Source organism: Siniperca chuatsi, linkage group LG18 (assembly GCF_020085105.1).
Source record: "Siniperca chuatsi isolate FFG_IHB_CAS linkage group LG18, ASM2008510v1, whole genome shotgun sequence".
Lineage (NCBI taxonomy): Eukaryota > Metazoa > Chordata > Actinopteri > Centrarchiformes > Sinipercidae > Siniperca > Siniperca chuatsi.
The window spans coordinates 2,615,661-2,643,446 of NC_058059.1; the positions used below are offsets into that span (position 1 = coordinate 2,615,661).

A 27,786-nucleotide genomic window follows, 5' to 3' on the forward strand; every position below is an offset into this window, starting at 1 on the left:
TACATCTCTCATAGACTTTATTGTATTTATAACTAGTTTCTAAATGCTCATTATAGCACATTCATCACTTGTTCAGTGGTTTGTAATGAAAACTTTCATAGTTTATGAGTTATATAATACACTAATGTTAAGCAGCCTCATTTACTTTGTATTTAAGCCAAGCACCAGTCAATCTCCACCACACTTTCAAAATGCTCTCTAAGGCATGCTTATCAACAGTGTTCACTATCATAATGATTTACACTTTGCAAAGTTACATATAAAACACATGTATTTCACTGTTTAGAACATTCTTTCAGGTTCATGAGTTCTTCGTTTGATAGTTAGAGAGTTCTCTTCTTCATCTTTGTCTCACTCCTTCTACATTTTCCATATTTTGTTGTCAGTCACTGCTCACAATTGACCTCTCGCTAAATCCCATCCTCGAACAGCAATTGTCCCAAAGACGGCTTAGCAACTGGTCCGTAACCAGGCACGGCTCTAGTAAGAGAGATACTCTGAAGAGTTTGGAAGGGTCTTTTTTATATTGCCTTTCCAAAAACCAAAAATACACAAGCAAAAATGTAAGGAATGAATTAAACAGTGTGTTTATCTGCTTTAATGTAAGCTGCAGAATCACTCACTGTTACTGTCCACCGTAGTAACCTAGTGTTACCTCCAAGGCTAAGAGTTAGCATATCACTAGCTAACTACCTTATTATGTTGGGTACAGACATCCACTGTGTGGGAGCCAGTCCAGGATGCAATTATATCAGCGTTTAAGCTAACATTAGCAGCTCTGCTCTTTATTGGGTTTGGGGACTTTTACTCCAGCAACTCCAACCAAACTTGTTATCAAAGATTACATCTGCCAAACACATCGATTATTCCTCATCATAAAAGCCTTTTCTCTTGTAAAAGTGAAACATACTGTTTGAAAATATGAACAATAAAGCAAAAATCTAAGCTCTGTTGTTTGTCCAAGTATGTTTTTCTATAGTAAGCATCCAAACAGGGTTATGTTAGAACACAACATTATCTTTTCTGTATAATACTTTATAATACAGTATTTTCCCATATTTTTTTTTAATCACACTGTAATATAATACTAGAGCTAAATAGCTCAATATGCAATACACAAACAATGCTGTTTCTATATTTTCATGTCTTCTATATGGATAATCAACTGAGGGTGTTGATTTTTTTACCTGGAACCTGTTAGCTTTAGCCTCAGTCTTTTAGCACAACATCTTGTATGTTGCCATACAAGATGGCAATATTTAGGCATATTTAGGACCCTTTACATGGTTGTTTGTCAGCCTAACCCTAGCCCAGATTTTTCAACCAGCTCACTGAGCTAACGTTACGTAACGCTGTTCAAATCTGCCAGCGACGGCTGTAATTTCAGCCAACAAAATCGTCAATCGGCGGCTAAAATGCGAAGCTTTTTGTTTCAAAAATGACTGAATTTCGGTGGTAAATCGGCCAATGTTATCGCGTAAACTGCACATGTGGCATTGGTTGAATGCAAAGATTAACAGCCATAGCAACAGTAACTAAGGAGGGCGGGGCTTCGTGAACAGTCAGTTCTACCAGCCCTTCCTGCTTTCTCTCCGTGTCCCTCAAACAAAGTCCATTTACAAGATTTTGCTTCTCATGTTCTGGACTTGAAGCTACATCAGCCAACCTCCATCCTCATCCTTTCAGCCCGAGTGAAAGAAGCTGTTTCACTCTGGCAGGAAAGTTATGGAAGTAAATGAAGTAAGCAGTTTTTGACTTGCTCAGAGGTCCCAGACAGCTGTTCTGTCTGTCACACACTGTTCCAGCTGTGAGCCACTCACAAGACATTTGCCTGCCAGCCGCTTGTGAGACAAGAGTTTGGTAGTACTCAATATTAAGTGTTAGCAGGTATTGTTTTCGCTGGTATTTGTGAGCTGATCTCAGGTCTGGGTGAGGGAACGCACACAGATCCCATCCTGTTGAGGGAGGTGGCTTTCGTCATGCCCTCGCTGCCCACAGTGGAGAGAGGGAAGCTCTCGTAGCTCTCCGCCGCCCGGTTACCACACTGGCAGCGCTGCAGCGTCGACTTCAGCTCCCGCTGGAAGTTGCTGTTGAGGAAGCCGTACACCACGGGGTTAATGCAGGTGGAGGCCATCGCTGTTAGGTGGCAGGCAGAGAAGATGGCGTCGTGCTGGCAGTCGGGCAGGGCCTGGTGGTGCCAGTCAAACAGTGTGTTGAAGACATTCAGCGGCAGCCAGCACAGAGCGAAGGCGACCACGATGGCTAACAGCATCACGTTAATCCTCTGGGCTCCCCGAGTCCTCCTGCTGCGCTCGAGCATGTCCCTGCACAACACAGCATGAGGCCTATTGTCAGACAATTCACTGTGAAATATCACACAAACCTAAGGCAGAATGATATAGTATATAAATAGAGTGCCCAAAAAACTGTATCTTGATATAATAACACAAACATGCTGTCACACACTGGATGGCAAAAGCTTGCGATACGAGGGGTTTTTAAGAAAATGAGAAAGAGTACAGCGTTGTGACCTGCGTCGTCTCAGGCGTATGAAGATCCTGAGGTAGCAGAGGAGCACCAGCAGGAGTGGCAGGCAGTACTGGAAGAGCAGCAGCGAGGTCGTGTAGGCAAGACGATGCTTATCTGACGGCCACAGCTCCATACAGATCAAATGGTCCCTTAGACAAGACAGACACAGGTATATTGTACAGGAAAGGAGAGACATTGAGAATTGAATGTATCTCCACACTATGGCATTTATTTTGGACAGCGCTGCTATAGGGAACTGAAGTCCCGATCCTCTGGACTAGCCTCTGTTCCCCTCTAACTTAAAGCAATCTCTCACTGAGCATTTCTTTCATCGCTCTTTCTGAACAAATGTTTACGATCCACAAGATAAATGTGTATCAACTACAGCAGTTGATACTGGAATATGATTTCTTAGTGATACATTTGTAAGCAAAAACTACCGCATACTTTCATCGTCATAACCTGGTTTCTTTCATATCCATGAAATCCACAAACACAATAACATTTTTACTGTTTGGTCCACTATATCCTGCTGTCATGGCTTTGGGGTTTTTGTCCTGTTATTTCCTATTTTATTTTGTAGTGTTCTCCTCTCCTCATGTGTCTTGTTGTTTTACTTCCTGTCTCTGTTTGCTTTCCCCTCCAGTTTTGATTGTTTGCCCCGCCCTAATTAGTTGCACCTGTGTCTCGTTGTCTCCTTTACCTGAATGTATTTAGTCAGAGTTTTTCCTTTGTTCAGTGTCAGTTTGTCGTTGTACCTATGTGTCAGGCTTTCTAGCCCTTACCCTGTGTGCCCGTTGTTGTTTGTCAAGCGTCCCAGTCTTGGTTTCCTGTGTGTTCAGCTTGGACTTATCTTCTGTTTCTTTTGGACCTTGCATGGATTTTTGGATTTTTGGATTTTGAATCTTGCTTGCTCCTTGTTGGATTTGTTTGCTTGTCTTGGACTGCCTTCCCGATTTGGACCTCTGCCTGCCTGCCTGCCTGACTATTCGTGTAAGCCTTCCTCTTTAATAAATTACTGAATTGCATCAGCTCTGCGTTTGGGTCCTATCCACCCATGTTCCCGGTTTCCCTGTGTGACACCCACATAACACCTGCTGTCGGAACTAGCCAGATTTAATAACTTAATAAAAAGAGTTTAATAATTAGCTTTGCAAGACAAAAAGTTAAGTATTTTGTTAAAACTTAATATGCTGTCTCACCAGGAGACTAATGCACCAAACTCCGGCCAGCCAACCAACACATACTGCAGCACTTTACGAAGCTTTCAGCCAACTCTGGTCGGTGGAAGAAAATAACTCGTTCCACAGTCTGTTTCATTTCAAAAGCCAGTGTTTCACTGGTACTGATGCTGCAGCAGAGATGCTGTTCTCCACTGCTGGAGACACAACGTTAGTAACAGAACAACCCTTTCCTCCAAAACACACAGACCAATTTCTACAAGAGATATTTAGCCAGTGACGTTTGGCAGTAAATTTCACTTTGATATCATTATTCTCATACAGGCAGAAGACTGTAACGTGCTTCCAAATGAATGCCGTTAACTGTTTTTAAATAAAGCGAGTTTAATCAAGACCAATTAGCTTAACTGCCAGTTATGTTTCATACTGCAATTCAGTCGGCTAACGACACAGTTGAATGGTTTGGCACACAGTGAACTGGAATAAGAGCCTAAAAAGTGCTTTATTAAAAAAAAAGCTTCATTAAATCAAGGCAAGAGGCAGGGCTACTGTCCTTCACACTCAAGTTACTCGTTATTTAAGGCTTCAACAGCAAAATAAGTTTTGAAATTCATCAGTGACGGTCCCGTCATGTCTGAAAGCTGTGAGGAACATCCACATAATGAATATGTCTGGGGGGGAGCCATCACTTTGACAGATAGATGAAGCTGGCAATGTTCTGTATTGCATGTCTGAAAAGGGCTTTAAATTGATGTTGTGAAGGATCATCTGAAGTAGCTTCTGCAATTAAAAGGCTGTTGTGTTCAGCAGATGACTCTGAAGTTTCCACTGCACACAGTTGCACCACAGCATGTCAAATGTCAGCGGCAAACATTTCCAATCAGGTGCAGTCATGTGAAAAAACGCCGGTATGATGACTGAATTTTGTAAAAGACAGAGGAGTGACGAAGAGTAAACAATGAATTCATTATTCCTGTGCTTAGAGGCATCTGATTATATTATAATCAGATTATTAAATTACTTGCTCATCTATACTTAATTTCTCTGATGCAGTCAGAGAAATTGACTCTGATGTAATTGTGAATTATGCTGTGCTATAATATATTGATATTTTCCTAAACTTCAGGATGCTCTCCCAGATTAAAAAAACAAGATTTTCTCTATTCCAATAACCATAACTTTATAAAAGCTACAGTCTCTGCTGAAGGTTTCACTCTGTGGGCCTTATTTTCCTGAAATTGGGTGCAAAAGCAATCAAAAACTCCCGGTTCTCGAGCGTTGGCTCAAACCAGTCGCAGCCCAGAGCAATGTGGAAGAGCAGAGGTCTGTTCGAGTCGACTGCATTTTTGGATCGTGTAATTATTCTCAGATCAGGTCTGACTGACCCTTCAGATCGGGTCTTGTTGGGTTCGGGTAGGTTTTCCACGGGTCTGTTTCGGATCAAATCCAACTTGTTGGACCTGTGAAGCTCTCTAGTCTGTGTGCGTACAGTCTGACCTGGCAGAAGCAGAAGGGCAATTTAATGCAAAAAATAGACTTCCTACTGAGGAAAATTGCTGAGGACAGCGTTTGCGCTACTGCTGGCAACAAAATAAGACCCTGTGTGTAGCTCAAGGCCTCCGGTGACTGTATGCAGTCGTGCCGCCTCTGAAATTCATGTGTTCTGTCTGAACACAGAGTAAGGCCACACCAGAAAGTGTCACAGTGACATTCATTCGCATATGATCTGGAAATATTTGCTTCTAGAAGCTTGGTGATGTAGGGACAACTCACAGGGCTAGTAGGCTGATGAGCTAACATGCTAGCCAGCCAGGAACATACTAGCATTAGCAAGGTTCTTTCTGTTTTGTTCTCAGGATTGTATATTATTTCATTCAATGAGAGAGTTTTACTGGAGAGGGAAAAAAGCTTGTTAACTGTCAGTAAGTGAAAGTGGATGATGCAACACAGCTAAAGGTCAGCACTGTCAAGATGGTTTGCTATTGGTCAATGATGCAAATTTGTGGGTCAAAGTTCACGAAAGTTGAACTCGCTGTTGATTTAGCAGCAAAATTCTGCTGCTTTAAATGTTGGTGTGACCTGGCCTTTATCCTGATGCTGATGATTGATGACAGTGTGGTATGGATGACCAAACACGGACCTGCACACACCTGTATCCCAGATATCTGAGCTCACCTGAAGGGGTTGGCGGGCAGGCTGATGTTCTGAAAGGGGTCGTTAGTGAGGATGTTGAAGGAGAGGAAAGGCAGAGAGATGAAGCAAGCAACCAGCCATGTTAGCCCCACAGCCAGGTAGGAGTGTCCGGCAGCGGGGGACCAGCCGGTGGGATGGAGGATCAGCTGGTGACGCTCCAGAGCGATCAGCACCAAGGAGAAGACAGAGACTGTCACTGACATGCACTGAACGAAGGGAGTCACCTGAGACAGGTAAAAAAACAAAATACAGATGATGATTAGATATTTTTCACACTCTGGGCTGCACCAACAAGGATTCATTTCATCTAAGATTAGTTCTGAGCTCTGCTGCACAATTAAACTAATCTCCGTTTAGTAAATCCAAGTTTAATGATGTAAACCAAAATTAAATAGAGTTTAATCAATATGGAAATGCTTGCTTACCCAAATTAAAATAAATAAATAAAAAAAGGTCGTGCTGTCGGGAAGGGGGGGCATTAACTTTCAGTTGCTCTGTATTACTTAGCAAATTACATTGTTTGTGAGCTGGCTAAAAAGTTAGTTGGTGAGCCTCCTCGTGATGGCTCTGCGGAAAGCTCTAACTCCTCCGCCTTTTGAGAAACACGAATTAATGGAGCAATATGGCCAAATAACAGAAGACAAAAAAAAAAACAGCACAGCAAGGAAAAAAGACTGCCTGGCAGCAACTGGAAGACTGTTTTAACGGATCAACTAGAGTGAAAGAAAGAAGAGACGTTGCTCAACTTAGCTTGTTGGAAAAACAAAAGGCACAATAGGATGCAGCAAGCTTCAATCATAAAACTCAACTGGGTTGACTCTGTCCCTTGCTCAGTCCATCTCAAAAAGGCAGCCATTTTAAACCTCAAGTGTAAGTTTAAAGTTAATACTGGATCACATTTTAAATTGGAGTTTAACGTTTTGAAGCAACAGAATTCAATTGAATCTAAGTTTAGAGGAAAAACTAAACTGAGGTTTAAATGTAATCTTAATTTTAAGTTAGTTTTAAAGTTAAACTGTGTGTGTGTTCCACTGACCTTACACAGGGCCTCTCCCAGCACCCAGCGGTCCATCAGTGTGTATATGACGGTAACAGGCAGACACACCACACACATGAGGATGTCTGAGCACGACAGGTTGGCGATCAGGATGTTGGTGACGTTGCGCAACTCCTGTTGCCGGGCGATGATGAACACCAGGCCTGCGTTGCCTAGCAACCCGATCGCTATGACAGCACTGTACGCTATGATCAAGAAAGTCGCCCCGCCCACCGAGGGCGGGCACTGAGAGGTGTCTGACCAATCGGATGCCTCCCAGACACTGAGTAGGCTGCTGTCGTTGGACATGGCAGGGAGAGGAGAGGGGAGAGAAGGGGTGATGTGAGGGGGGACGGTGTGTCAGGGTTCGACAGGACCAAAGCCCTGGGGCTGCTACTGAACTTCTCTTCCCCGCAAAATGAAAGTGTGCAGCCAGATCGAGGCAGAGGCAGGAAACAGGGAGAGTGGAGTGCAGGCGCTGTACAGTATTCAATATTGTGTTGTGAGGAGTTTCCCAAGTAAGCAGCAGATGAGGGATTGTGACTGAGGAGAGGAGTGATTCAAATATAGATGTTGTCCTCTTTTTCCTTCACTGCGGCATCCCGGTGGAGCAGCTCGGCATCACTGTTTCCCTGCAAAGGACAGAAAACATAACGCTGAGAATAATGAAAGGCAGGCAGGGAGGTGAAGGGCTCTCAACGGAGAACAGACAGATAGAGGTGAAGAAGACGAAAGAAACCGAAGTGGGGCCGTGTAGGGGAATGATTGTAACAGGAAAGTGAAGGAAAACTGAGTATTGACACGTCCTGTTCTTTCTCTTATACTTTCTTGTCTCTTTTTCCTCTGCTGAACCTCACGGCACCGTCCACAAACACTCATTAACATAAACCATTGTTGGTTTAATGTCACATTATGCGGTCCAGACCACCAGGGACGGACGCAACGTTTGTGGAGCCTATGTTCGACTGTATGTGTGTCTGCTGAAATCAGAGTGAGTGTTGCATTTTCAATAGAAAATCTGAAACCAACCTCAAGAGACAATTTACTTCAAAGCCACTGAACATTCACATCGTCTGGTGGACGGACAGCAGACAGAAGAGCTCAAAGGCTGAAGGCAGGAAAGACCGAAATATAGAGATCCGAAGTGAACCCAGAACTTCTGTGTTATGCTCCAGAAGTAAGAAAACCTCTTTCAAAATCCCATTGACATTTGTAATAATGTAAATAACTAAAACTCCAGCCTTGGAACATAACCTTACTCAATAAGATGTCGCGTGGTTCACTCCATGTGTCTAAATACTGACGGAAATTACAGCTAAAAATTTTGGAAAGTTAATGTAGAAGGGAGTGATGAGCATATGGAATAAAACCAAGTTACGAATGATTTACCCACAACGCTAAGCTGGTAAGTTCTCATGGAAGCTGTAGTTTTTTCTGTGCTCACAAAGTAAAAGTAGTTTCAATGGTTCGAGGTTTCAATATCAGAGTTTTTTTGTTGTTGCATAAAACAGATTCCTGTTGCAAGAAACAAGGTTAATGAGAGCTGTGAAACTCAACACGCTGTAACACCAAAACACTAAGCTAATGTTAAAAAGGCGAAAAAGCTACGTAGAGTCGGGTGAGTATTTCTTTGTGGGTTCATTCCTGCTAGTGTCTTTTTTAACCTTAAAGGTGACTCGATTCATTGCTAATATAAAGAAAACACTGATAAGTGAAGCCATAAGTTCAGAAATTAACTTGCCTTAGTTAAAATAATTTTGCTAATATCAGCCTTTAAGGGCAGATAATATGTAGGCACATCATAGTATGACCGTTAGAATCCCAGATAACTGAATTCTCATTCATTATATACAATATATTGCCAAACCCCAGTTACTCTTATGAACCTCGCACATACTTATGCATAAAACCACACACACACACATTAGTTGTTCATAAATATTACATACAGATACATGAATGCTAATAAAAAACGCATGCATTATGTCCCCCTCTCTTTAACTTGCCTCTCATATCTGTGACATGCTTTCTACTGGAGGCGAAGTGACTTCCAGCTCTGAGTGAACGGTTTGATTAAGATGCAGCTTATTAACAGCCAGCCTCTCCCCTACATCACAGCATCTTATCCTGCTGGCACAATACACATCCACTGATTACAGCATTCATCAAATCCTCACACACATTAGCATATACATACATAGATGCGCATGGATACAATCAGTTGACAGCCGCCCCATTCGCTCTGCCAGCCTCCCTCTCTGGAGAGCTCTGTCTGTCTCTCCCACTCCTCTGACAGCCTTTATGGGACCCGAGGGATGGAGCTGCCAAAGAATGAGACACACTCGCAGGTGTTATTGCACATCCACACTGACTCACTTGCACCATCCACCCGCTTGTGAAAACACTCATCAAAAATGCTTGCTAGCTCCTGCTCTGTCTCTCTTGCACGCGCATTCACGCCTTTTGAAAATGCTTGCTGTACCTGAATAAACTGTACAGCGCTCAAACACTCAAAACAGCACAGCAATTTTACAGGTGTTACAAAAAACACACCCTGAAAATAAACCAGTGACTGTTACTGCATTTCTCCGTCTCTGTCTTTGCACTTTTCATTTCCTTTTCATTTCCTCATTTTATGCAGGAACCCGACAGTGAAGGCATCAGATATCTGATGCTACATTTCCCTTAAGTGAACAATCTCTATGCAGATGAAAAGTCACGCATCAATTCTATCTTCTTTTGAAAATCCAATCTCCGTCACCTCCACATGTGCGACATTAGATTCAGCTGTGTGTGCAGACTGACATACTTGAGTAAAAGGCAGCAAATGCTACAAAATCCAGAGATATCCAGGCCATATTCACAAAGTCACAAACCAGCAGTCTTCAAAAAGTTCCAGCTAAACATTTCCTCTTAAAACCTTTTCACAAAGCTGTTTAGACTTTTACTGACGAACTCCTGAGATAAGAGAAGGGCCGGGGTTGACCCTGTTGCTATGGATGACATCATGTTTCATCAATGAACTTACACTGTAGACAATGAAGTCTACAGTGGCTGGTTGACAAGTCTGTGTAAGTGAATGTGGAATAAAATATTCATCAATAGACAAGAGCACAACAAGAGATAGATGCCACATACGGAGGAGGTCGGGGTGTCGGAGGGAACTGTTGCTGTGAGTGAATCAGCAGAGTGATGTGTGTGTGTGTGTTTCAGCAACAAGAAAGAGCTCCGACTTGTTTTGTCTTCTAACTTCCTGTCGACACAGGAAGTGGGAATCTGTGGCGTTGTGTGGATTGCCGCTTGTGATCACCTCGCGCCGGCATTTGATCAAATATCTGATCAGTTTTGTAATCTAACGCACAGCTGACGGAGCTGACGGAGCTGGAAGAACATGAGAGACTTTCTTCTTCAGCAGTCTGACAAACATCCACTGATCATTACATCAGCTCTCCTGCACAGCTCTGAGACTCGTCTAGTTAGTTTCACTGTTCAGTTTTCCATCACGTAGGCTTATTATTGTGTAACAAGCTGATTATTTCAAATGATATTATCAATAAATATATTATATAATAGGGTGAAAAGCTGTACTTTAATTCATGTTGATAAATCAGCTTCCAGACCAACAAAGTAAAAATCATCTTGTTTAGTGATAGTTTGTGAATAATATAAATATATATATATATACACAATATTATTAGCATCAGAGATCTTGAACACCATAAAAACATCGAGCTAATGTACCGCGGCAACACACAGTAAGCTAGCTGTAAGCTACTTAACACTGAACGTAACTTTGCGCCGAAGATTGTCTTTTAATCAGAAATCTGTGGTGCATGCGGCCACATGACCTCCTCATCAACGTGGACATGCCGTTCCCAACCTTGAGAAATGTATAGCGGGCTGTGGGACTTTTTACTTGTATTCACTAGAGCCAACAATAGCAAGTTAGTAGACAAATGGAGAAACAGAGATGTTATTCAGAAATGTATCACTCAATTTTGTCAAACGTTACTGTTTGCATTTCCATGTAAACATGATGATGATGATGAATGATAATATTAAAATACATTGTTTACACTGTTGATAAACCGCTGCTGTGAGGATGGTATTTGGACTGTGAGGCTGTAGACAAACACACAAGCATCTAATATATTAATTCAAAACAGCACTCAAGGACATTCAAGCACATTTTGTTATGCTATAAAGCCAGAATGTATTCATTTGTTTGTTGGCATTGGTACCATAAAAAACTAAATTGAATTTGTTTTCAGTGAAGTTATCTTATACATACAGTTGCATGGACGTGGAGGAGGGCAGCGGGTGCCCAGGGCCGTGCCACTTTACCCCTTGATGACGATGGTGCCCTTTTGCGTTTAATGTGTAAATATTTTTTGACAACACAGTGTCACGTTACCTCACCTGACCTGACACAGCTGTAACGCTGTATCTGCGTTGAGATGATGTGTTTGAGATCATTCTGGTTGGACTCTTGTTGCTGTACTATATAACACGTTACCCGGGAATTTGTGCAGAATGAGTAAAAGTGGCCCTGCTACTCTGTGGTATTCTATCAGTACGCCTATATACAATAAAAATAAATATGTGTTTGCCTGCTATGTTATGCCCATGCAACCTCTGTAATTAGACTAATTGATTTTTGTAAATGGCATAACAAAGCAAGTGTTCTTCACGACGAAAAAAATGTCTCCTTTCATTAAGCTTCTCTCTCAGATGAATTACAAAACATTTGATCACAATTGCCAAACATGTCATCCTAAGAAAATACCAGCAAATAAACATAATGCACAAAAAAATTGAAAGAAGTGGGAAAAGTTCGTTATCGCAGAGCCATTAAAAATTCCTCAGTTACACTGCATGGATAATTAAATAATCTATTTTCATAAAGCTTCACTCATGGCTAATGGAGGAAATCATGACAAATATTCACTACAAAGTCTAACAAAAGAAAAAATAGATATCTGCATCAGTACCACCCCACGTTAATTAATCTTGGTCAAGTCCTTTCTAGCCTGAATCTTTGGTTCAGTCCTTATTTATTTATGTTTCTTAATGAGATATCATTCCCCAGTTTTTCCAGAGTTTCCCCAGCGTTCCAGTAATGAAGTTCAAAGAAGGCATACTGTAAATCAGAGCTGTCTTGCTACTTAATCTGCTGATTAGGTGTTGAGACAGGGAGATGTTTTAAATGTACTTTTAAGCCCCATGAACTGTTACTGTTGCCACACCTCAAGCTTTACATTCTCACAGGGCACATGTGCAGTGTACAATGATAACGGTGGAGGATTTACCACAAAAAATTCAACCACGGGTCCTTGATTTATGACAGAAATAGACAAAAGCAGCTTCTCATTTTTAGCCGATGACCAACAGTTTTGTCGGCTGAAATGACAACTGCCACTAGCAGATTTAATCAGCTCTAGCTAGCTAATGCTAACTCCATGAGTTGGTTGAAAGTCTTCAGCTTTTTAAAACAAGAACCTTGTAAAAGGGTCTTAAATATGCATTTTCTGGCTACATACATGATATCATGCTAACAGACTGAGGCTAAAATAAAATGTCCATCCAGGCAAATCCCAGTGACTTCGGGCCTTAGTTACCCTGGACAGTGGCCAACTCGCACAGACAAGGACAGACAACCATTCACTCACAAGTTGATCAATTAACCTACACATGCATGTCTTTGGACGGTGGGAGAAGACAGAAAACAGAATTGTTCTTGTCTCCTTATTGGGAGGCAGGAGCTGTAGCCGCTTGCAGAGGAGGCAAAAGTTAGCTAGTTAGCCTTGTTCTTGTACTATTACAGTATAGTATCAAAGAAATTACGTAATTAAAATATTTAACTCCTGTTTGGATACAATAAAGAACAATCTTGGACAAAAAACACAAAGAATTTATGCTTTGTTGTTCGTATTTTTTTTACAAAAGAAGAGTAACCGATGTGTTTGGCAAACGTAACGGGTAAATCTCGGGTAATGAGTTTAGTGTAAACTTCCCTAAACAAAATAAAGAGAGAGACAGAGCCGCTCAACCCCACAAAATAATTTAATTAGATGTTTGCTTTGCTTTGGAAGCAACGCTAGTTACTATTGCAGGTAGTAGGCTAGTTAGTCAGGCATGCTAACATTAGCAGCTTATGTTGGAGCAGACAAACACACTGTTTAATCCATTCCTTACGCTTTAGCTCTTTGTAAAGGTGATTAAAAAAAGACTACATTTGCTAAATCTTTGTTGAGTATCTCTCTACAGCTGCATGCAGACCTGCCTGCTGGCATTACATTAGGATTCATCCTCTTGGGGCCGTTTTCGAGATACCTCGTCCTGTTCAAGGGCAATCTGCGTGAGATTCTAACGTATTGCAGTTTTTGCCTCGAGGCATTTGTGTAGGCAAAGAGCATTTAATGCTTTGTATGTTTAAATGCTGTCATCACCTTGTACATTTCTAGGTGATGAAGAGTCCAAGATGAGGGTGCTGTAATAATGTTTTCTGGTTAGTGTGAGTGTTCTGGCTGCAGAGATATAAATAACTTCAATGTTTTGTGAGTGTGGAATAACTGGGACAGCAAGATAGTAGTGCTGTTTAATCCGTTTTGGATTAAACTACATCATGGTTTACTTTATGTTGAGAAAGAGAAAGAAGTGCCGAGTCATAGAGGCGTCTCTGAGGTTACGTTTTGATGTTTTGAATGACGCTTTGATATGAATTAGATGTGCCAGAAAACTAATGATTTCTATGATCAGAAGGCTCCAGCTGATCCTTCAGTCTTAGTGATCAGTTTGGACTTTGTGACTTTGAGTTTTGCACATATTCAGACAACATTGCCTGTGGACACGTGAGTAGCTGTATGGCATCTTCTATCTTTGCCACGTTGCAGGACATGGATTGTTGAAATGACCGGTCGGTCAGTGTGGGTGAAATGATCCTTCAGGTTTAGTGTCTGTAAGTGTCTTCTCAGCTCGAGGGACAATAACTTCACACGATGAATATTGAGCTGGGAGGGGTGGGAGAGTGGCTCCAGCAAAAAATAGAAGGAGAGGACGAATTCAAGGGCGAAACGGCACAAAGAACAGGGAAATCGCTGCTTGTGTGCTTGTCACATTGATGCAGATGGCATATTCACACTTCTTCCCCTGATTGAATTTGACTGTCACTTTCCATCACACTGGACAGACTGTTATGTTCCTGAAACACAGAACAAGTACAGAGCTTCACCTTTTTCATGAATTATTGAACCCGATATGGATATGTACTGTGTCGAGCTTTGTAAAACCTTATTCAATTAAAATTTGAGCCCTGAATGAGAGATGGAAGTACGTCTTAAACAGATCGAAAGCACTAATTTCATAATCCTTTAACATCTCCGTCAATCCCTAGTGACAGCAATCAGGACGCCATGCCAAAACCATGGGAGTATATCGAACCTCATTTCTTCAACAAACAGTATACAGCTCTGATACTGCACACACACACACACACACACACACAAGATCTCTTTCTCCTTTTTTTCTATCTTACACAATCCCACACAGCAGAAGACAGGCTGCCGGAGATCAAACAAGATACTCGTCAACAACCTCATCCTCTCTAGTTACAACAATCCCCACCTCCTCCGATGCCACTTCAAAGTTTCCAGAGTCACAGTCTTATCTAAATAAGGTCTGCCGGCAGCCTGATCTGGTTTTAAAATGAGTCTGAGATGTTAATCCCTCAAAAAGAAGCAGGTTTTTTTTTTTTTTTTTTTAAATCGAGCTTTTCTCAATCTCAACACTGATAAATTTCACATCCAGTCTGAAAGCTGACTGAGTCTAATTTGTGCTCTGGTGACAAAATAATTACAAATACTTGAAGCCTCTCAATCCAATTGCTCTAAGGCTTTCATTCTAAAAGCATTTAGTCTGACAAGTCTGGAAATTAAGCAAAAAAATGATGCTGCTTTAATACTCATTCATGTAATTATTGTTTTGTTTTTGGTGAAAGAGGATTGTAAGGGTGCTTGTTATATTGCTAAAGGCAGCTGCAAGGTGCTAATCTGTGCTCAGTTCTACCAACAGCTGAGAGATAAACATAATTAGCATGCAAATGGTTCTGGAAGTGTACGTGGATTTTTTTTAAAGAGGAATCTCAGATTCTGTGTTTGCATCCCTCTGAGAACACACCTTTCCTGTTGGACCTCGTGTTTATTTCTTCAAAGTTTCGTAAATCAGATCAGACGAGTTTCTAACGCTCATCTCAGCACTTCATTACGTGTTAGTTGCCATGACGCCGAGTTAAACAAGGGCCAATGTCCTCCTGGTTACGCAGGGAGGGGGCGGGATGATTAATGATGTTTCCATCAAATACAGCGCCACGTTGCACCAACTTGTATCATGTTATCAGCTTGCACACAGAGACCTCACAGTGAGGTAATAGCCTTGATCTTCACATCAGCTTTTATCCTTAAGGCATAAGCCCTCGCAAATCTTCAACAGATCCTTCAGAGTCCAACAACAGGAGTGTGTTAATGCCAGCAGGGCCGAGACGTGGGGATTCTGCTCAGCCATTCATCCAGCAGATGGCAGGTCCGTCCCGGACCAAAGCCAGGCAGCCTCTGGCCGGTCCTGCCAGGGGGCTAGCAGCCCCTTACGTGTCCTTTGCTCCTGGTTATAATCCTATTCTATCATTAAATATACCACAACATGTGAAAGCAGACCGATTTGGGGGGAGGGAGTTAGAGGGAGAAGAGAGACAAAGGAGGAGTATAAAGTAATCATCCTTAAGACTTTGTTATTGTCTGTGGCCCTCGTCTCCGCAGTTAATTTACAGGGTATTAAGTCACAGCTGCAGATAAATAAGCTGTCTGAATACATGTGAAAGTGGGGATATAAACACACATACACACACAGATCTGATATAACAGTAGTTGTTCCATATTCATTATTAAAATGTTTATTGATGAGCTATCTGCCTAAAAGGCCCTGAAGGTCACAGGGAGACAGAGCAAGACAGGATGTGAGGCTATATTTATTTACTTTATTGAACGAACCAGATCCAGTAGTGTGTTAAGACTCTAAGCCTGATGCTCGGCCTTGGCACTTTTGACTGTGCCATTCACTCTTGCACGCACGCATCCTTCCCCTCCTTATAAATAGAGTGGAAATGAGTAGATGAATAAGTAGAACAATCCTCCCACACTCTGCTGATTATTAAAAAGAAGCGTGACAAGCCTTTCACAAACGCTCATGACAGCTACTGTATCTCTCAGTCAGTGATCAATCTGCAAAATAAAGATATGCTTCAGGGATTGAGTCACTTTTTTTATTTCATGTGCAACTGCAGACTCATGATTTACGTCCAATGCCGTCGTTCAGTGTCAGTGCAGGAAGTAGTGTGTCCTTCATGTAGAGGAGGAAAGTAAAGGTGTGGAGGTCATTTAGTGCATCTGACGTTCACACAGGAATCAACCTTAACCACAGTCTCTCTCTAACCTTAACCAACTGTTTTAGTTGCTTAACCCTAAACCACCTTAACCATAGGTTCTTTGTTTTTGCCATAAGCACAATTTACCCTAACATTAACCATACTGTAGTTGCCATGTGAAGATATTATAGAAAGCGAGGATTTAAAAAACATAGTCATTAAACGTAATCCAGGTTTTTGCAGAATCGTCCAGTACGGACGGATTTTTAGACCCTGTAATCCCTTATGAACCTTCACGTAGTCTGAGATCTTCTGGCAGGGGTCTCCTGTCTGATCCTGAGTCCAGGATGAAAATCAGGGCCTCGAGGCTCTGGAACAACTTGCCCAAAGAAATTAGGTTGTCTGAGTCAGTGTCTTCGTTTAAGTCTCGTCTCAAAACACATTTCTATCTGAAAGCAGATCCTGATTTTACCTGAACTGGCTGTTTATTTTACTGTTTATTATATTGCCTTTATGTATTTTATGTATTTCATTTCTTTATATTTCGTCATTCACTGTGGTATTTTATTTCTCTTGTTGTGAAGCACTTTGTACTTTGTTTTGATAAGTGCTCTATAAATAAAGTTTTATTTATTATTATTATACGGACGTTCTTGTCTGCCGATAGCGTTGCATTTTCTATAGCCTATTCATGGTAACATGGGGCGCCTATCCCAGCATGCAACAAGTCCTCAAATCTAACAGACCAAACCTGTTGTCTGTCAGTGTCCGAAGGTTTGGGAAAGATCGTCGTTATGGTTAAAGCAACTTGGTTAAAGGAAAACTACGGTTTATTACAGAGGTTATATATACTTCAGGTTATTTTCGTAGCTCGACCCTTTGGTTTTATTGGTTGTGATGACATCGTGCTCACCAAAGTAATCGCTGAGACCTGTGAACGCGGTGACATCTCTAAAAATAGGGCCAAGGGGGCAACAACTACAAGCACTTAGACGTGCAGACAGGTTGTAACCAAGCTGACAGTTTAGCCAGATCTTCCAAGCCGCTTTATTCAGAGGTGAAACCGCAAGTGAACACACCCGTAATGTTGCTAATAATCCCCTATTTCACAAAAAAACACGTACACGCAGCGACTTACTTCCACCTTTGCTTCTCAGAGATGGCATTCATTAATTTACGTCCAGAAGACGTCTCTCGTCAGAACACTGTGCCATTTTTCAGGGGGTTTTTGGCCACCGTTTGACTAGAGCTTCACATCAAGCTGAACATCACTCACATGTTAGACATATGGCAAACATTACATTGACTTATAAAGTTGATACAGTAAAGTAGAACCAAGACAATGAGCAAAACAAAGATGCTAAAATGGTCTGTAGAGCTGTGGGGAACTCCAGAGTCGACTACATGCAACATGCTGATGTTTTGCAGGTCACATTTTACTAAGTTCACCATTTTAGTTTAGCATGCTAGCGTGCTAACATTTGCTAATAGGTGCTAGACAGAAAGTACAGCTGAGGCTGATGGGAATGTCATTAGCTTTGCAGGTATTTGGTCATAAACCAAAGTATTGGACAAATTAGAATTTTGACTGGCTGGTGGTGCAAGATGAAAAGTCGGAGGATCACCAAAGACAGAAGGAATCATCCTCTGGGAAACATGTACAGCTGAACCAAATTTCATGTCAATCCATCCAATAGTTGTTGAGAAGTTTCACTAAAAATATTTCAGTTTGGACCAAAGTGGTGGACCGACCGACTGAGTTTGCCATCCCTAGAGACACGCTGCTAACGTGGCTCAAAATGTTGTTAGTGCAGCTTTAAGTTTTTGAAAAAAACTACCAATTCTGTTTCTGGTGTGGAAAGTCTCCAGCATGCAGTCGAAGGAAATCCCTGGACAGATGGTCAGTTAGCTGCAGAGCTAAGACGCAGGCAGACAGACACTTTTACATCTACAACCTCATGGGAGTTTAGACTTTCCAACCAGAGCAACCCCATTAACATGGGGATCCCATGCAAACCCCGACAGAGGAAGCACCAGACTTGGCATCAGACAAGACTGAGTCCATTTAGCACCAAGCTGATTGCAGTTTATAACAAAGTACATGTTTGGGGTTTTTTTTGTATCATTCACTGACCGGCCACGGGCCACTTACCAGTGTATGATTACAATCCAACAGACATATTAGAGACGAGCGGAGTCAGACTGAGCAGAAATGACTGTTAGCTGACAGACTAGATTTACCACCTCCTTGATTTGCAGCGAGCGTTCACCACCATTCAAATCTCTCTACGCTTTGGTATCTGGTGTATATACATTTTATGATACAGACTGTATAACAGATTTTTTCTTTATATCAGAACATGTTGATTACTGCCTGAAGGTCAAAGTTACTTTACTGATGCTGTTTTCTCCACATAATACTTGTTTTGTCCGTTCATTATGTGCTTGATTTAATCAGGATTTTCTGTAAATGTTATTTGATTTAATGTGGAGAATTCAGATCTCGGATAAAAATATTGATGCCCCTCACACCAGCATAAATATTAATTTGTTATGTCCTTCCCTTTAGGCTTAATTAAAAGCATAACCTCCCACTTGTCAGTCTAAATGGTACATCCTTGACATAAACCCAATGTGATTTTGGTTGTTGACCATCACTGATGGATGGTCAGTTATGCAAAACGAGCAACGAGTACTTTACATCTTTGAACTATCTGAGTGAGAAAACTCAATGGACATATTTTAGAGCAATTTTGGCTACAACTAATGATTCCTAGCGCTCCTACCCTCTATAAAAAAGTGTGGGCAGGGCCCTGACTTCTTTTAGAATAAAGCTCCTTAAATGGGTTACATCATTATGGATACATCTGCATATTATTTATTTATTGATTGATTAATCAATAAATCTTTTTGTCTTTAAAATAAAGAGGAACTGGTTCACAAATATCAGAAATGTCTTGGCAGTTAGCAGTTTGTCTGGTTCATTCAAAGGGTGTCGTTTCCACTTTTATAGTTTCAGGTTGATTTTCTTACTTAAATCTCTATGAACATTGTCCTTTTACTGTCCAGCCACCATAATAAAGAGGAGCTGATAAAAATGCTGATATGCTCATCTGAGTCGTCTTCAATTATTATCATACGCTCAGAGTATAAGCCTAATGAGCAGCAGCGAGTGGTTGCCAAACCTTAGGTTACTGGGGTTGTCTGCAGCCTGAACGAATACCTGCAGACAGTACTCAGGGCTGTGGAAAGTACTGCCACCTTCTCTGCATGTTTTTAAGTATTCACAGCTACTATTCTACTGAAAAACACGATAGAATTGGACATCAGTGAAAGACAAGACAGTAAAGCTCAGTGCTCTTTGTAGTAAACGTGAAAATACAACATTATCTATCAGAAAGTATCAGGTCCCTATACAGGAAACATGATGATGAAACATGATTTTAGGTACCATTATTATTAAGTATGTTAACCATCATAATATTCACTATACCATATAGATAGATAGATAGATAGATAGATAGATAGATAGATAGATAGATAGATGTATCTCAAATGTGAAGTTTTCATGCTCTTCTTTGCCATAAATGGTAGTTAACTGAATATCTTTGGGTTTTGGTGTGTTGTAATCGTTAGTTGCAGCCAAAAAAAATGATCCACTGAAGAAAAACGATTCACATATACAAAAACAAAATATTTAGTCATCCTCGTTCAGCTCTGCAACAGTATAAACATTATTTGAACATTTATTAAGTTAAACTTCCCCCTCTGCTAAAAGTCGGACAAGCAGAAAAAGCCACATACTGTGGGATAAATTTCAGCATCAGGGTGAAACATGCAGGTTCACATTTTAGGTCTTGAGTTTGGTGGAGAGAAATGAGGACAAATGAGGGTGAGCTGTAACGAAAGCAGGGAACGATTTAAAATGCTTGACCGGGATGGCACTGAATAGCAGGGATGAAAACTGCTGAAATGTTGTCATTTTAAACTGACATGCTGCTTGCCATCATTGAGCGATGCCCAGCAGGCGCATGACTCATGCTGCCAGTTTGTTTCTCACGGAGAGCTGTTTATGTTAGATGCCATGAAATAAAGTCAAATCAGTGTCCAGCTCCTGTGGTTTTTATCCCCTTTCTTTCAATTTTTAACTATCCCATTTTGTCCCCTGTGGACTCTAAGTGTAGCTCATCTCATCACCATGTTTCACTACATCTGGTGCTGATGGACAGTTCTATGAAATGCAAATGTGCGTCTGTGTCTAAATGGTGACATTTTGGATTTGGAGATGTTTTACAATCAGTTTTTGAATTTCTTGGATATAAAAGACTTTTTTGCAATTTGGTAAAGCTTGTGAAACTTGAGTACTAAAGACCTGCATAATGTAGATTTTGTGTTAAAGTAACAAATATGATTTTCATATTAAAGTTTTTGACCACTAGTAGCCCTGTGGAGCAATGTTTCTACCCGCAGGTCTCTGTGGTGTTTGTATCATGCACGTGCACGAGGACGCATGCACACAAGCAAACGGGCGACGTGATTCACATACTGCTGGTTTCACGCTATTCTTGGCTTTGCAAATGTTCTTTAAGGAGGGAAATGCGCTCAAAATGTTTGTTACACCTCAAGGATACACACAATGTGTTTTGGTAAGAGCTTAACGCTGCACTAATTCATATTCTTATACAATGGAAAAAATGACATGTACAGTATGATGTGAAAGGAGCCGCTTGTAGTGAAGAACCCTCAGAGAATTATCAGCTACTCTGCAGCTCCACTCAGCTGTACTGAGCTTTTTAGCATCTTTCAGCTCATTGTTTTGGTTTTATAGCATTTAGCAGCTAAAGAGACAGATATTTAAACTTACATTCATCAGATTCCCACAAACACAACTCCAATGGGATGACCATGCTCTGTCTGTTGGATGTGTAAATAGGCAACTGCTTTCTAACAAGTTCACCATAACAACCTTCTGCATTATGTCCAGTATGTGCACGCATTGTTTTCCCTGAATGCCTCATGCATGGATATGAAATTTTAATCTACCAATAACAATGAAAACTTCTATATAGAGAGGTAATTACAAGTGTTGAGCAAGTTCCTTGAAAACTGTTCAATTACACATTACTCACTGAAAAAGTGATTACATTGCTTTACTAATTACTCAGCAGCAAAAGTAATTACATTACTCGTTATTCAGCACGGCTTCATCAAAGGTGCCTTTAAACAACTCCAAATCCTGCACATGTCACATAATCTGTATTTAACACGTGTAGAAATAGAGAACGAGACACTGAGTTTTAACAAGCAGTCCTACAATTTGGTGGTTCCCGGTAAGACAGCGAACCAGCTCACCCTCAAATGTCAAAGTAATGGAGCATTATGTGGATTAGTAACTGTAATGTAAAATTGTAATCACATTACTGTAACGCATTACTGCCCAGCACTGTACATTACAGAATGCAAATACGCTGAGTGGCTATTAGTGAAAAATGACGATCATAAATATGATCAAAAATGGGGTTTAATACAATGAAAATCTTTTTACCCATTAAGCTCTTTTGTTTCTGTCAAAAATTGAGACAATAAAATATGATCATATCTTCACATCCAGCCGAGAAATCTCCTCCCCTTTAAAATGACTTTCCCTGAAGCTGCTTTTATTGAATCCATGTTTCCTGCGTATCTTTTACTCTCTCATCCAAATTAAATGCTTTCTCATTATCTCAGTCAGGTAAAATCATTACTCTTTGACAACCTTACAGCTCCGGTTAGCAAAATGCCACTGAGGACTGGAAACCATTAGAGGCATTCTCATTAAAATGATGTTTATTATCCCTATTCACCACTGGATACACTGAAACGACTCAAATTGTAATTAGATGCCCTCTCTCTGCAGACCCATATTCAATTATGCACTTCATAAAGATGAATGAGGATTTGCAGAGGATATAGACTTGAATTAAAACAGACCTGGATCTCATCTACACACAGTAGAGCTGAGAGACAAGAGAATGGGCCTCATAAGAGAACATTTCCGTATTATTATCCCAAACCTCTCTCTTACTGTTCTCTGTGAGGTTTGAATTCGCCAAGCACACTTAACTGCCCAGACCTGTTGTAAATTGCTCGTTTCAACTTGATAAATGCCACCTGTTCATGTCACACTATCAGGCGATATAATGGAGGATGTTCACCTGGGCAGAGACCTACAGAAAGACTCTGAGGCAGTTCTGGGAGTGAGGGAATTTTCCTAACAACTACTGAACTGTAAAAGTCGTGCCAAATTACTCATGCCAAAAAAAAATCTGAAAAACAAAATAAGACGTTGCTGAACTAATGGATGTATAAGGAGAAGTGGATACCACGTTCAGAGATGGCCACATACGCCAAAAAACCTCCAGGGGCTACCTCCCACTTCTGGGAGCATGCTCAGTAGAGTCCTTCTCCAGCTGAGCCAGTTGAGTGCTTGCAAACTCCAAATTGCTTCAGATTAAGGCATTACAATTCTTAAGTCAAACAGGCCACATTTCCATTTGTCATTTCAAGTGTCTCTTATCCAGATACAATCCAGATGTGATTTAACACCCTTTCACTGACACTCAGCCACATATCTGCGTCTCCGTTAGGCAGATCACAAATCGGATTACAGTCCGTCTTTGTTTTCTCGGCTACATGCAAATCAGGGTCGGCCCTCCTCCAGTCCAGGAGGAGGTGGTGATGCACCTGAAGCTGCCTGGTAACTGGCAGAAACACCAGAAGAAGAAGAACTTCTGCACTTCAGCAGTTTAGTTACAACAGTAACAGTTTAGCTAGCGATAAGTTATGGATAGTTGTTAGCTAACACAAACACATGGGTGAATCGTTTTTCTGAACTATGAGCGAGATTAAAGTTTTACCGTCTTCACAAGCTCCAACCCTCACAGGTCGTTCAGCGGTTGAACCGATCAGAGATCCGATAAACACTTAAACAGTTTTGTGCGCTTTTTCGGGGGGATTGGGAATCGACAGCTTATTTCAGTGTCACTTCAGCTGCCATTCTCACAGGGGAAGGATCTTGTAGTTACCCCATAGGAGGAGCAAAGCTTATAAATGTGTGTTGGAGAGACGGATGCATTTACAGCTTCTCAACGTCTGGCTCGAATGTGTCCGGAGGTGGTTTGGACAATTGGATTCCAATCAGTCCCGAATGCTTCTTGGATGCTTGGATTCTTACCTTTTTTGAGATCAGACAACTAGCCGATCCGCCCGAGAAGCATGAAATGTAAATGGGGGTCTTTGTTTTTTCCTCTGTGAAGAAAGAAAGGAAGACTATCTGTAAATGACCCCTGCGACACGTCTGGAACTTTCATGAATTTACAGACAAATGTCTATGTATGGGAAAATACAAAATGCGCTGCTAACAAGTTGCCACTTAAGAACTAATATGTTTGTACAAGTGGTCAAATGCTTAATTTTGTCGGTCATAGCACAAACCTGATCACGAGTGCAACTAATTTGCAAATGAACTGATCTGAAAAGAAGCAGCCAGGTTTCCTGCCTTCGTGTCACCAACATCCACCTCATACTGACTTCACACTGTATTGCTGCAGGCTTTATCACACTCAATACACTCCGTGTGTTTAAAAACTGAAAGGTGTCTTCATTATAGCCACCATAAATCAATAAACATGTTCGTATGGCAGGAGTAATATACCTGTATCGATATCACTTCAGGCTTTTTCCCATGTGAAAACTCCTTCAGCTCCTTTATCAGCAGTAGGTGTGGTTTCTATGCCAAATGCGGAAGCAAGTGAACCAGCCAGGAAACACAAAACATCTGATTACAATGAGAATCCAGATTACACGTTCAATTTCCATGACGCAAACCATACCTGCTCTGGATTACAATGTTCAACACTTGAGGTCATTTACTTATGCAAGCTGGTGGAAGTCTCAAGTCATGACATAAATGTTCCTTCATCACCATGAACACACACACTGTAGTTTATTCTGACTCAGTCCCACACACACCGTCCTGCTGCCCCAAACACTTACTACAGCACCACATGTGGATTCATCCGCCGCTGAAAGTAGTCCCCAACAAACGCACTATTTCCTCCTGTTAGTTTGATAAAAACTACAGCGAGCAGCTATTTGAGGAAATTACTGAACCTTTTTAAACATGAAACTATATATCTGTGAGGTGTTTTTAAAGATTTACGTCTTCAGTAAAAACCAATGGGCTCGGAGCTGAGAGCCGCAGACAGGAACTAACACATTTTCATGGGATTGAGAAATATAAAGTAACACCAGCTTTAGCATTTAAGATTGTGGTTTTAGTACATAGTTCAAATGTGACTGTGTCTAGACTGCTACAATAGCCATTATTAAATAAATAAATGGAGACACTAAGTCAAACTTATGAGATACAAAGTCAAGTTATGATATTAAGTCAAAATCATGATAGTAATTCTATAATTTTTTACTTACTACGTCAAAATTGACAGTAATTCAAAATTATGAGATAATAAGTCAAAATATTGACTTAGTAAGACAGAATTATGCGATTGTAAGTCATTATTTTGACTTATGAGTAATTTTTATCATGCCTAATTTTCATGTTTTGTGTTTTTGGCTTCCACAGAAACAAGAGCAGAAACAAACAACAACCTGCATGTTAGGTTGACAAGATGATGGATTAGCCCTAAAGTGGCTGATTGTCGGAGGCGGTGATGGCGCCTGGCGGCCTCGCTACATTCAGTCTGTCTGTTCTGTGACAGTAAGTGCTGCACGAGAGGCCAATTGAATCACTCATACTGATTTTCATATCTAAAATTGGTCACCAAAAAAAAAAAAACTCTTTCAAAGCAGTGTGTTTGATTTACCATACACATGCTGCACTGTGTGATTGTGCTTGATTGTTATGAAAATTGATTAAGTTACCTGCTTGGGACTTACTAATTATTAGGTCTTCATTGTAATGGGCCTTAATGAAAATGCAAACTGAGCATCTACAGTACAGTAGGTCAGTGATTCCTAAACAAGGGTACGTTTCCCCTTTACATGAAAAGATTGTGAAGAAAAACCGCTATTAGCTAATCGGAGATATATCAGTGAGAGAAATGTGTTTTACACTGTTACACTATGAAATGTCCGACTCACTGCATTGTCTAATTGGCCCCTTATTTCCTCTCAAACCTCTGCTGTCCGCCTTTGAATGAAAAGTTAAAATGTTGAATGAGACTAAGACACTACAGCCGTGCTAGCAGCTCTGTGAGGCTGTACTTAGGAACAGCAGTGCTTTAAGCTAAATGCTAACATCAGCATGCTAACATGCTGATGTTTGGCAGCTATAATGTTCACCATGTTCACCATCTTAGTTTAGCATGTTAGCATGCTAATAGTTGCTAATTAGCACTAAAAGTACAGCTGAGGCTGATGGGAGCGTCATTAGTTCTGCAGGTATTGGAGTGTTGGACAAGTAAAAATGTTGACCTGATGATGGCGCTAGATGAAAAGTCAGAGGATCACCAAATTCATCCTCTGGGATATATAATAAATATAATAAATTGTGCAAAGTCTGCACAAAATGTTGTAACAATCCATCCAATATTTCACAAATAATGTCTCAACATAACTTTTGGTGGCGCTATAGAGCCTAAACATCAACAATATCAGGATCACGCTGCCTTGTATGAAAAAATAAGGTATCAATATCTTTTCATATAATTAATAGAGTTACATAACATTGAGTTTAACACACTTGAAACATGCGGGTGGTGTTGATGAAGGAGCACCTCGGACAGGACTGTGGAGGTACATCAGACAAAAAAGGTCATCTGTTACATCTGAATGGGGCCGAATGAAATGTTTCCACAATCTCTTTCATTGGAAGATATGAAAGGTGTGACAACATCTGTGTGTTTCTCATACACACACACACACACACACACACACACACACAGGCTGTCTGGTATTGATCCGTTCACAGGAGCTGCCAGCAAAATATACTGAAGCAGAAATTATTAGAGCTCATTAAAACCGCTACAGCAGTGGTGGGCAATTCTGGCCCCAACAAAAATATTTGGCCCCCCCCCCGCCGACAAAAGCTAAAAAGTTTTCCCTTTTTAGTCTGCATCAAAACTTTTGCACGATTCTTCATAAATACTGTCGATAATGTAAATTCAAGACTCATGTAAATGAGTAACATCTATCAAACATTAATAGGCAGCAACAACAATACTCCAGTTCAATCATAAATGAGGCAGGCCTTGTTTATTGTGTGCGGATAATCAATTACATTTCAAGTCTCGTAGTGCAACACAAAGCAGACTTGTGTATGAGTAATTTTTCACCATTATAAGAATATAATATCAATATAAGCTGCCATAAACTCAAACTCAACGATGAGAAATAACCTCTGCCCTCAGATACAAAACCAAAACAAACAGGTCCAAAACTCAAACATATGATGCAATAAAACAAAGCAAATCCTCACAGTTTTGGTTGAAAAATGATATGTGATAAATGATTTATCGATTATCAAAATTGTTGACGATTCATTTTCTGTCGATTGACAAGTCTATGAATTGTCTCAGCCCTATAATTTATTCTCAAATCATCACCACACACATTTTTAAATCTCGTTTTTATACGAGGATTATCTGTCGCAACTTTTGAGACAAATTTCTCTCCTTACAAACCAGCGATTCATGTTTTCAAGTTTCATTTTAAGGCAAAAACTGTAACAAACAAACTGACAAGACTGAAATGGTTTATAGCCTATTTTTACTTCACTGGCTGCAAAAAAAAAAAAAAATAATAATAAAATGGTTTCATGGAAGAAGTTCCAGTCTGTGAAAACTAACTATATGTAAGATTTAGTTTGTTTGTGACCCTGAAAAACAACAACAATATTCTGTTTAAACTGATAAACATCAAGTCACGAGCAATTAAACAACAGTTCCCCACTTAAAGCCACTGCACTCAGCCCTGCATCCATCATCTAATGCTCCTGCAACTCACAGTACATGTGCATTTTTAAGTGTGTTGTGTTCTGCAGCCTGATGCTGTCACATGGGCTGAGAAGTGACCTCTCCTGCTCTGACCAGCTCCGATCCAAGCGCCTCTCTGAGCATCTAAACCAGCCTCTGTCAGCTGCCGCGCGGCGTGCTTCTGCCTCGGCACGTTGCTGTAACATCTGGTCCCCTTGTCGCCTCTCAGAAAAAAAACAGCTGGAACAAATTCATCTGACTCGTTTTGGGGGGGAAAGAAGAAGACGGTTCGGAGAGCTGCACTCACCTGTCCGCGCGGTGTGTTGTGTCTGCGTCCAGAGACGGTGGTTGTGTCTGGTGATGGTGTTCACTGCTCTGCACAGAGAGACGCGCGTGCATGTGTGCGTGCGTGTGTGTGTGTGTGTGTGCGCTCAGTGCAGCGCCGGAGGTGTGTGCAGC

General features: G+C 40.9%; 1 protein-coding gene across 4 annotated transcripts; it reads right to left on the reverse strand.

Annotated features, from left to right (window-relative positions):
- On the reverse strand, positions 1-27,786 carry npy8ar (neuropeptide Y receptor Y8a). 4 transcript variants are annotated; one of them, XM_044174911.1, is made up of 7 exons: positions 27,635-27,786; positions 24,048-24,122; positions 23,568-23,641; positions 6,940-7,571; positions 5,886-6,127; positions 2,532-2,678; positions 1-2,324 (listed from the first exon to the last, which is right to left on the reverse strand). In XM_044174911.1, the coding sequence occupies exons 4-7, from the start codon at positions 7,246-7,248 to the stop codon at positions 1,874-1,876; spliced, it is 1,149 nt and encodes a 382-aa protein (XP_044030846.1). In that variant the 5' UTR covers positions 7,249-7,571; positions 23,568-23,641; positions 24,048-24,122; positions 27,635-27,786; the 3' UTR covers positions 1-1,873. The 4 variants fall into 4 exon arrangements, with proteins under 4 accessions (XP_044030846.1, XP_044030847.1, XP_044030848.1 ...); XM_044174912.1 differs by lacking the exons at positions 23,568-23,641; positions 24,048-24,122 and adding an exon at positions 9,137-9,260; XM_044174913.1 differs by lacking the exon at positions 24,048-24,122.

Bases quoted from the DNA above. Each gene is read 5' to 3' on its own strand.
- npy8ar (XM_044174910.1), bottom strand. From the start codon at position 7,248: ATGTCCAACGACAGCAGCCTACTCAGTGTCTGGGAGGCATCCGATTGG. The intron at 2,679-5,885 runs GTGAGCTCAGAT...GTCTTGTCTAAG, and splicing joins CTGCCCGCCAACCCCTTCAG to GGACCATTTGATCTGTATGG. The intron at 2,325-2,531 runs GTCACAACGCTG...TGTGTTGTGCAG, and splicing joins ATACGCCTGAGACGACGCAG to GGACATGCTCGAGCGCAGCA.